This window comes from Eptesicus fuscus, chromosome 6 (genome assembly GCF_027574615.1).
Source record: "Eptesicus fuscus isolate TK198812 chromosome 6, DD_ASM_mEF_20220401, whole genome shotgun sequence".
NCBI lineage: Eukaryota > Metazoa > Chordata > Mammalia > Chiroptera > Vespertilionidae > Eptesicus > Eptesicus fuscus.
In genome coordinates this window covers 25,209,666-25,221,329 of record NC_072478.1, presented here as the reverse complement: position 1 = coordinate 25,221,329, position 11,664 = coordinate 25,209,666, and the positions used below count along the sequence as shown (strand labels likewise).

The 11,664-nt window shown below is 38.8% G+C and overlaps 1 protein-coding gene across 1 annotated transcript; it reads right to left on the bottom strand.

Annotated features, from left to right (window-relative positions):
- Nucleotides 1–1,407: 1,407 nt before the first annotated feature.
- Nucleotides 1,408–2,346, bottom strand: LOC103303150 (olfactory receptor 24). The gene has a single exon (XM_008160176.2). It carries the CDS (start codon nt 2,344–2,346, stop codon nt 1,408–1,410), a length of 939 nt encoding a protein of 312 aa, XP_008158398.1.
- Nucleotides 2,347–11,664: the final 9,318 nt, after the last annotated feature.

The window sequence follows — 11,664 nt, the reverse complement described above, 5'->3', positions numbered from 1 at the left end:
ATAGTGCAAAGAAACATAATATGGTGTGTGGCACAAGACGCACTCAAAATGAATAGCTCTCATTTCTGTCCTAAGCAGTGCTACTACTTAAATGCATCCCACACAAATATGTAGTGATTGAGACATGCCTCAGCTTCCTTCTGATTTAAAGTCATGACTCAGTAGGTTGATATCACCCTTCATATCCTTGGCTATGAAGTTACGTGCCATCAGGTGGTGGTTCCTCCATTTCTCAGTGCATGGTCTGAACCTTTCTCCCTGTGTCTTCCACAACTTTTCCCTAGCACACTCCATCTCCCCTCCCCAGAAGACAGGATAGGAGTGAGGAGGAGGGGGAACATACATCTCATTCACATCCTCCCTGACTTTTGTTTCTGGAAGTCAAATTAATGGCCTGGTTGTTATTTGGAAAGAGAACTCTTGAGTTGACCCTAAAGCTCTTCTTGATGTGGCATTTCCCAAGACAGTCACCATAACTAGATTTTCTCTTTCATAAATACATTCTTCTCTCTTTCTCTTGCTCTTTCACCTTTCACATACTGTTTCTTTATCTGATACTTTTACTCCTTGTATTTGCCTCAATAACACCATCTTATCCTTTGAGATGAGACCCCACCTTTCAGGTTCTCTCAAGTGTTTCTGCTGTATTCTATCCTTCCCTTCATGTATATATTCCATTCTATTATAACTAGAGGCCCAGCACATGACATTCGTGCACTGGGGGGCGGTGGATCCCTCAGCCTGGCCTGTGCCCTCTCACAGTTCGGGACCCCTCGAGGGGATGTCTGCCTGCCTTGGAGGCAGGAGAGGCTCCCGCCGCCGCTGCTGCGCTCGCCAGCCATGAGCCCAGCTTCTGGCTGAGCGGTGCTCCCCATGTGGGAGCACACTGACCACCAGGGGGCAGCTCCTGCATTGAGTGTCTACCCTCTGGTGGTCAGTGCGCATCATAGCGACTGGTCGTTTTGCCATTCAGTCAATTTGCATATTAGCCTTTTATTATATAGGTTTACATCTAATGTCTTCTTCCACACTCAATTATTGGGATCTTCCAAGCTATAGGTCATGTGTCTCTCCTGCTCATCACATGATGGCCAGGACCTACATCAAGCTCATAATAGATACTCAATAGCATTTGCTGAGTACTAAATGGATTCTGAACTATGGTAACTCCAGTCTGGTAGAACTAGACTGATTCTTCTGGAAATATGGCATAAGACATACACAAAAGGACTCTTATTGGTCTCACTAATTGGGAAAATAGTGACAGGGTCATTTGAGGTTTCCTTTTAATCTTCTGCAATTTAAAATTCCAAGTGGTTACTCTCCCAACTCAAAAATTCCAGATATTTACCCAAGAACCCAGATGTTTGCATCTTATTACCCAGAAACTTCCAGGTGTCCTGGTGGTTAGGAAGATGAGGTAATTTTTCTATTGATGAGCTTCCTCAGTGCCCCATTTATGTCTCTGTTTCTCAGGCTGTAGATAAAGGGGTTCAGCATGGGGGTGACTGCAGTGTACATTACAGCAGAGGCTTTCTCCTTGACAGCTGTGTGGACTGACGAAGGACACAAATAGACCCCGATGGTAGTCCCATAAAAGAGGGCAACCACAGACAGGTGGGAGCTGCAGGTGGAAAAGGCTTTCTTCCTGCCACCTGCCGAGGGAACCTGCATGATGGCCACAAGGATGCGAGCATAGGAAGCCAGGATGCAGATGAAAGGTGTGGCTATCACCATCCCGGCCACAATGAGCACAAAGATCTTGTTCACAGAAGTGTCAGTACAAGAAAGTCTGAGAAGGGGATTGAGGTCACAGAAGTAGTGAGGAATCTTGTTGCCACAGAAAACCAGGTGCACCATCAGGAGGATGTGTGTGAGAGAGATAAAGTAGGAAAACGCCCATGGACCACCAGCCAGCAGGCCACACAGGCGCGGGCTCATGATGGTGGTATAGTGTAAGGGGTGACATATAGCCACAAACCTATCATAAGCCATCACTGCAATTAAGACACTGTCAACGATGCCAAAAAAATGGAAAAAGTACATTTGGGTCAGGCAGCACGGATAGGAGATAGATTTGCTCTTAGTTTGAATGTTCACCAGCATCTTGGGGACAGTGTTGGTGGCGAGGCCAAAATCAACCAAGGACAGGTTGGCTAAGAAGAAGTACATGGGAGTGTGGAGGTGGGAGTCTGAGCTGATGGCCAGGATGATCAACAGGTTCCCCACTACCGTGATCACATACATGCAAAGGAACAGAGCAAAGAGGAGAGGCTCCATTTCTGTTTTTTCTGAAAGTCCTAGGAGGATGAATTCGGATATACTGGTTTGGTTCCTTGGTTCCATGGGTATAATTCCTCTGGAAGTATTGAAAGGGGGAAATTAGGTGAACGCTGTAGAAATGATTTTGGAAAATTAGATGAGATTACACCTAATTGCCCATCTTGATTAATTATGATACCAACTTATACATTTGTTGCATCGTAGACTATTGATGAAGTGTTTAAAGCAACTCATATATCAAAGCTTGGTTCCAAGATGCTTAACTTAATATTCCTGTTTCAGACAAAGATTGAGAGAGTGTATCATGCAAGAAACCTTGCTGAAGATAAAAACTAGTAAAGATTTACTTTAGGATAAAACCAATTAAATCCAGACAAGAGTGATATCCAAGAAGCAATGAGCATTCAAGAAATTGGTATATATATATATATATATATATATATATATATATATATATATATATATATATAAAACGCAGGCGGGCTGGCGGAGAAGGGGGGGCGGGCGACAAGGGAGGAATGGAGGCGGGGTAGAGTGCAGCAGGAAATCCTATTGCAGGATTTTTCCTGCAACGGGAACGCTAGTATATATATAAATTTAAGCAAACTATTTAATTTCAAAATAGTTAATAATAATTGTAGTGAGACTGTGCATGTAAACAAGATATATAAAAATATGAGGCAGAAATATACTAAGATGAGGAGGGGCATAGAATAAAAGTTGTAAGATTCTTGTATTGAGTTGCAAAATAATAGAAATATTGAATATTTTGCACTTTCTATATAAAATGTATATGATTAAACCTTAGGTGTAACCACTAAAAAAATGAGTACAAAACATATGGCTTCTAAATTGTAGTAGGGGCATAACAGAAATAAAGAGATTTTAATCAAACCACTTTCAGACAAGAAGATATAAGAAGCAAAGAAAAATCACAAATTATAGGAGTAACTATAACAATTATCTAAATGTCTTAAGTCGTTAAAACCAGAGACTCTCAGCCTGGACAAAAAGAAACAAATCCTAACATCTCACACGTGCAAGAGATACACCTAAACTATAATGACATAAAGGAATGGTAAAGCTATACCAAGAAAGCTAACCAAAGGGAAGTTGGATATCTTATTCATATCAGATAAAAAATACTTAAGGCAAAAGGCATTAAAAGGGAAAAGGAAGTCATTATGTAATAACAAAGGAAAAATTCACTTAAAAGGGGTAAAAAAGAGCTACTAATATGCATTTTACATAGACTTATGTTACAAAAAGGAAAAAAAAACTAACAGAAGTATAGGAAAAAATTATGAACCACACCATATGAAGAGAATTTATCATATCATTTTTAGTAATAGATCAAGAGGACAGAATTTTGGTAAGGGTATTGAACATTTGAATAATACAGTGAACCAGCTTGTTTTGAGCACTACACTAAATTATTAGAGAATCCATGGACAGATGCGGATAGATTATCCAAACAGAAAACCAATAAGAAATTATTAGCCTTAAGTGATCCATTAGATCAAATGGACATAATCGATATTTGCAGAGCTTTTTATCCCAGAACACCAAGTTATATATTCTTCTCCAGTGTACATGGAACCTATCTCAAGAGTAGACCATATGTTGTGACACAAAACCAGCCTCAACAGATTTAAGATTAAAATCATACCAAGAATATTCTCCCACACAAAGTCAAGTGCAAAAATAAAACAGGGAAGCTCTGTCCGGGCTGCTCAGCTGGTTGGAGCGTCATCCCGTGCACCAAAAGGTTGCAGGTTTGATTCCTGGTCAGGGCACATACCTGGGTTGCGGGTTTGATCCCCGGGTGGGGCACGTACAGGAGGCAGCCAATTGATGTTTCTCTCTCACACCTTTCTCTCTCTCTTTCAAAATATCCTGAGGATTGGGGGGGAAATAAATTTAAAAATATAAAGTGGGGAAAAAATACAAATATGTGGAATTTAACCAACATACTATAAAACAATGACTGGGTCAAAGAGATAAAAAGATACATAAAAACAAATGAGAATGACAATATAACATATCAAAAGTAGGGAGATATATAAAAAAAAGTAATAAAAGGGAAGTTTATATCAATAGAGGCCTATCTCAAGACAGAAGAAAAAATCTCAAGTTAACAACCAAATATTTCACCTTAAAGAACTAGAAAAAAAAATAAAGCCGAAAATGAGAATAATAAAAATTAGATAATAATATAAAAAATAAGGAACGAAGAGGCAAACAGAAAAAAAGTGATAATAATTTTAAAAAGCTGGTTCTTTAAAATATTGATAAAATTTCCCTGGCCAGTGTGGCTCTATTGATTAGGCATCTTTCAGGGCACTAAGGGTTGCTGGTTCAATTCCCACTCAGGGCACATGCCTGGGTGGCAGGTTCGATCCCGAGTAGGGGGTGTGCAGGAGGCAGCCAATCGATATTATACTCTCATACCAAATGTTTCTCCCTCTCCCTTCCTCTCTTTCTAAAACTCAATAAATTATCCTTTTAAAAAAAGATTGATGACATTGACAAACTCTAGCTAAACTAATGAAAGAAAAAAGAGAAAAGGAAAACAAAATCAGAAGTGAAAGAGGAGAGGTTACAGTAGACATCACAGAAATACCAAGGATGATACAAGAATACTATGAGAGGCTACATGCCACCAAATTCAATAACCTAGAAGAAATGGATAAGTTGTTAAGAATATATTACCTTTCTAGACTGAATCAGGAAGAACTGGAAAATCTAAATAGACCAATCAATAGTAAGGAAATTGAAACAGACATCGAAATCCTCCCAAAAAGTAAAAATCAAAGACCAGATGACTTCACTAGTGAATTCTACCAAACAATAAAATAAGATCTAAAATCTATGCTATCAAACTCTTCCAAAAAAATTAAAGAAGAGACAATAATTCTTAACTAATTTTATGAGGCCAACATTACCCTGTTACCAAAACTTGGCATGGACAACACACCAAAAAGAGAAAATTATAAACCAATATCTCTGAGGAATATAAATGCAAAAATCCTAAACAAATACTAGCAACTCAAATACAATAATACATTAAAAAGATAATACATCACGACCAAGTGGGGTTCATTTCACAAAGAAGGGGGCACAAAGAAGGTTTAACATACGCAAATTGATCAATGTGATATAGTGATCGTATTAATCAATACAGGAAAAGCATTTGACAAGATATAATGTCCATTTATGATGAAAACATTTATAAAACGAATATAGAAAGAAAATACCTCAATATACGAAAGGCCATAAATGACAAACCCCCAGCTAACAGCATACTCAATAGTGAAAACTGAAAGCTTTTCCTCTAAGATCAGGAATAAGACAAGGATGCTCACTTTCACACTGCTATTCAGCATAGTATTTAAAAGTCCTAGCCAGAGCATTCAGGCAAGAGAAATAAATAAAGGGCATCCAAACTGGGGGTGAAGAAGTAAAATTGTCACTTTTTGAAGATTACATGTTTTTTAAAATATAGAAAACCTTAAAGACTACACACACACACACACACACACACACACACACACACACACACTACTAGAAACAATAAACACAGTAAAGCTGCAAAGTACAAAATCTATGTATAAAAGTCTATTGGATATCTATATACTAACAATGAAATTTCATTTGAAAAATGAAAAAAATTCCACTTGCAATTGCAACAAAGATAAAATACCCAAGAGTAAACTTAACAAAGAATGTGAAGGACCTATAGATTGAAAACTACAAGACATTATTGAAAGATATTGAAGAAGACACAAATAAGTAGAAAAATATTCTATGTTCATGGACTGAAAGATAGTTTAAATCGCCATATTAAATCAATATACAGATATAATGAAATCCATCATCACAATCCCAATGGTATTTTTAACAGAAATAGAACAAAAAAATCCTCAATTTGCATGGAAACAAAAAGACCCTAAACAGCCAAGTCAATCCTAAAAATAAAGAACAAAGCTGGTGGTATCACACTCCCTGCCTTCAAATAATACTGCAAAGCTACAATGAGCAAAACAGTAATGATAGAAAAATAGACACAGAGACCAATAGAACAGAATTAAGAGCCACTAATTGTTGACAATGCAGCCAAAACCATACAATGGAGAAAAGAAAGCCTCTTCAATAAACGGAGTTGGGGAAAGTAGAAAGCTACATGCAAAAGAATGAAACTGGACCACTATTTGACATCATACATAAATATAAACTCTAAGTGGATCAAAGACCTAAATATAAGACCTAAAACAAAATACATAGAAGAAAACATAGGTACTAAACTTATGGACCTTGGTCTCAAGGAAAGTAAAAGTGAAACTATATCAACTAAAAAGCTTCTGCACATTAAAAGAAACCATCAATAAAACAAAAAGGCAACCAACAGAATAGGAGAGAATATTTCAAACAATACCTCCAATAAGGGGCTAATATCCAAAATCTTATATAATAAAAGATTAATATGCTAAGTGTCCGGTCATCCGTTCAACCAATCAAAGAGTAATATGCTAATGATATGCTAAGGCCACTCAACTGCTCGCTATGACATGCACTGACCACCAGGGCGGCAGATGCTCAATGCAGGAGCTGCCCCCTGGTGGTCAGTGCACTCCCAGAAGCCAGGCTCACGTCTGGAGAGTGCAGCAGTGGTGGCAGGAGGCTCTCCCTGCTCCATGGCAGCACTAAGGATGTCTGACTGATGGCTTAGGCCCGCTCCCCTGGACCTAAGCCATCAGTCAGACATCCCCTGAGGGCTCCCAGACTGTGAGAGGGCGCAGGCTGGGCTAAGGGACCCCACCCCCTGAGTGCACGAATTTCATGCACTGGGCCTCTAGTGTAAATTGATACGGCTACTGTGGAGTACAATATGCAAGGTCCTCAGAAAAGTTAAAATAGAACTACCATATACCCAGCAACCCCACTTCTGGGTATATATCTGAAGGAAACCAAATGAATATCTGTTCTCCCAACTTTATTGCAGCATAATTCACAATAGCCCAGAAACAGAAACAACCTAAGAGCTCATCAATAAGGAATGGATAGAAAAGCTGTCAGATTAGATAGATAGATAATAGATAGATGGATATATACATACATACATACATTCATAAGTACTCTCAGAATGTTGCATACGTACATAGAATGTTCCTCAGTCATGAGAAAGAAGAATATCTTGTCATTTGTGACAAACTGGATGAACCTAGAGGAGATTATGCTAGTGAAATATGTCAGGCAGAGAAAGAAATATTGTATGACCTCATTCTGTGTGGAATTAGAAAAACAGTTTTTAAGTCAAACTAATAGAAACAGTAGAATGGTGGTTACCAGGGTCTGGGGAAAATGAGGAGGTGCTGGTCAAAGTGTACAAGTTTTCAGTTATATGATGAATAAGATTTGCTCATGTGCAGCATGGTGACTATATTTAATAATACTGTATTATATATTTGAAATTTACTAAGAGAGTAGATCTTAAGCATTATCATGTTGGCTGTTTTTTCTTTAGCAATTTTTGCCCCATGATTCTTTGAAGCTTCTTCCCATTCCCCCCCTCCCACGCGCCCCCCCTCCCCCCCGCCTCCCACACACACAGAAAAAATACACATTTTGGCATTACTTTCAAGGTGTTCATGAACTTTCCTAAATGCCAAGGTAAGGGCTCCTTTCAAAATTGATTCTCAGACTTACAACTCCAGACTCCTAACAACCATACCTGAATTTCTACCTGCAAACTCAGTATTTCCCCTCAGATAATTTGTGGAATGAGGGAGAACGCACAGATAATTGGATTCAGGTCAACCAGGATTCAAATCCTGGTTCCATTACTTAGTGACTATTAACATCTCTAAACTTCATTTTCTGGGAGAAATAATACCCACCTTCTGGTTTTCTTAGAAGATGAGTTAAAGTAACACATGGAAAGTGACTGGTCCAGTGCTCAGCATCACATTATGGTCTCAACCAATTTTTGGCAGCGTCACCTCAGATTTTAAGGAAGGGCTGAGAAAAGAAACACCTGAGTATGATTCATGGGCTCAGCACTTACTAGATGGATGATGTTGAGCAAGTTGCCAAACCACTAAAATCTCACCTTCTTGGTCAAACGGGAATGATGATAATGGTGTATAACTTATAACAGTGATTTTCAACCTTTTACATCTCATGGCATTCATAACTAATTACTAAAATTCTGCAGCACACCAAAAGCATATATTTTGCAATCTAACAAAAAAAATAGGTATAATTTTTATTCATTCACACCATACACCATACGGCTATTGTTGTGTTAGCTGTTGTCATTTTTTTTTAAATTTGACAATCTAAGGGAAAAGAGGTCAGTGCCCCTAACTAAATAGTCAGATATTGCATGTTTTAAAAATTCTTGCAGCACACCAGTATGCCACGGCACCCCAGTTGAAAATCACTGGTTTAATAGCATTGTTTTGAGGCTTAAATAAGATGTTTATGTAAAATTGTCTATACAGTGTCTGACACAGAATAATATAATTACAAGTCATGATTTCCCATTCTCTTCCTGGTTGGTAATTTCACCATGTAAAAATAAATAAGTTCTATTTTCTCCTGGAGCCCATTTTTCCTCCATAAATGAGATCACCATCCCTCCAAATACCTATGATTGAAACTTTGACTTTCCCTCCCTCGTTTCTTCCACGGCCAAAGCCAATCCATCAGTAAGCTGCTACATCTTCCATTTGAGTCTTTGTTCATTTTGTGACCAGCATCTTGACCAGGATACATACAGAAGGACATAAACATAATTGTTTAATATACATAGGAAAAAATAATGATTCTTTTTAATTGCTAGTCTCCTGGTTTTACATATAATAAAATGGAGAGTATTGTGCTAAGTGAAATAAATCAAAGAAAAACAAATATCACATGATTTCACTTATATGTGAAATTTAATGAACAAAATAAACTGATAAACAAAATAGATTCAGAGACATGAAAGCATGCAAACTGAGGACTCTCAGAGGGAAGGGGGAGGGGTTGTGCAGGAAGAGATTAACCAAAGAATGAATGAACCAGTATATATATATATATATATTAGAGGCTTGATGCACAAAATTCGCGCAAGGGCTTCGGCCCTCGCAGCCCCAGCTTCGTCTGGAAGGCTGTCTGGAAGGAAGTCCGGTCTAATTAGCATATTATGTTTTTATTATTGTAGATATATATATTCCATGGATACAGACAATAGTGCAAAGAAGACCTGGGGTGGGGGCAGGAGTGAGGAAGAGAGGGTCACTGGGGGAACAAAAGGAAGACATCTGTAATACTTTGAACAATAAAGATAAATTAATAAAAAGAAAATGGAGACACATGGAGATTAATAAAATCAAATGTGATTTCACAGAATTAAGCAAAGCAGTCTGAATCTAGAACTTGTATTCTTTATCTCCATAATTACAGGAATCATGAGTGAATTAATGAATTCACAGTTGAGATTCAAGAAACATTTATCAAATTAAGGGGGCATTGACATGAGAAATATTCCCTGAGAATTACGAGTATTCAGGTAACGTAGCTGAATCAGGCATCATTCTTGAAAAGTCTCCTATCTACACAACAAACTTTATGAATCACTATTGGTCACAGAACAAAGTCCAAATTTTTAACTTCAAATTTTAAAAATCTTTTAATTCTATTTACTACTGCCCTTCTAAATGTATGCCAATCTGCCTCACAACCCATCTTTTGTTGCTACTTGTTATCTCCATGTTTCTTCACATTTATTACTTACTACATACCTAGTCTTAGAACTACAATAGGTGTGTTACATATGACGTATACTCCTAACAACTAGCTATGAGGTACAGGTTATAATCCTCACTTTACAGCTGAGATGACTGAAGCGCAAAGAGCAGGTGTAGCTCCCACAGCTATTACTAGTAAATGGTGAGCTTGGTCCCAAATACATGTCTGCCTGAGTCCAAAGCTCACAGCCTTTCCACCGAGCGACACTGGCCCTCTGCGTTCCTGGAGTTCCTTGGCTCTCTTAACTTCCTCCACAAAATCCTACCTCTACAGAGATCCCATGTCAAAGTTGGTTTCTTACTCTGGGTCCTGAAATCAGACTGGAGTTTATGCCACTCTGTGGCACTGACAACATTCTATCTTGTAGTTTCATAATTTTACTGAAAGATTCAGACTTTTTTTTTAATCCAAAGAGGCGTTAGTGAATACCCAATTGATTAAATTACTGAATCAATGAGCTCATCTCACATGCCCCTGTTCTGCACGTCTAAGCTATCACGCATCCTTCCACAGCTCTTGGGAAATGTTCATGTTTCAGGAACCGGGAGACTCATATGTTGACTTCAGCCTGATGAGGCTTCACTCAAAGAAGCACAACTCTTCTCCCACATAAAACCCTAGAAGTTGGTGTCGGGGGTAGCCCAGCTGGAAATATCAGGAATCTCCAGGGACTCAGAGATTCAATGGTGGAAATAACTCAAACTTATGCCTACAGAAGTTTGGTGGAAAAAAAGAGACCTCTTCTTTGTAGGCTTGGAAAAGCAGGTTCAGATATTAACAACTGAGCTACAAATCACGGGCTTTGGAAATTGCTGGCTAGCATCACAGCTGGACTATGGTAAGCTAGGTAGATAAGTGAGGTGATTGGATTCAGGGCTGGGAACTGGGTGCTGAGCAGAATTGATCCAGATAGACTCTCCCAATTCTCTGAGGCCACAGAGGCTTCTCTCTCTCTCTCTTTCTTCCTGCCACCTGCATTGCATTTTCTCCAAGTGTGCCCCCCCACCTCCCTCCATCTTTGTCCTCCAAGTCCACTTACTGGGCCATTTTTTTCTCTTCTTGACATTATCATTGATACATTATTCAAGCTTGTCTCAGTTTACTCCTTGGTGATGAAGTTAGATGAGTTAGATCTTGGAGACATAAGGATGCCTCATACAGGCACAGGTAGATATCCTCCTGCCCCAAAGAAGAAAAGCTGGGGTGGAAGATAAATTGTAGGAACTGAGGGAATATTTATAATATCTGGGCCAATAAGAAGTCAATTCCCAAGGCCTCTTGTTAGACAAATTGTCCAATTTCACCCCATTCCCTGAATAGTTCGGGTTCCTATGGGACCTGGGACATGGCAGTAAGAAGCCGATATTGGTAATTTTGGATCTTCAGGAGGCAACTTGGGGCAAGCTGTATGTTTCCCAACTTGCTCTGCACCCTCTTCCTAGGGAACAAGCACACCTACTCCTAATCTCTGTCTTCCCAAGGTCCAGAGCTTCTCATAGAGAACTTTGTTTGAAACAGTGTTGTTCATCACTTTAATAACCAGGAAACAATTCCCCGCATTCACCCAGAGATGTTCCACCAAGAAGC

Bases quoted from the DNA above. Each gene is read 5' to 3' on its own strand.
- LOC103303150 (XM_008160176.2), bottom strand. From the start codon at position 2,346: ATGGAACCAAGGAACCAAACCAGTATATCCGAATTCATCCTCCTAGGA.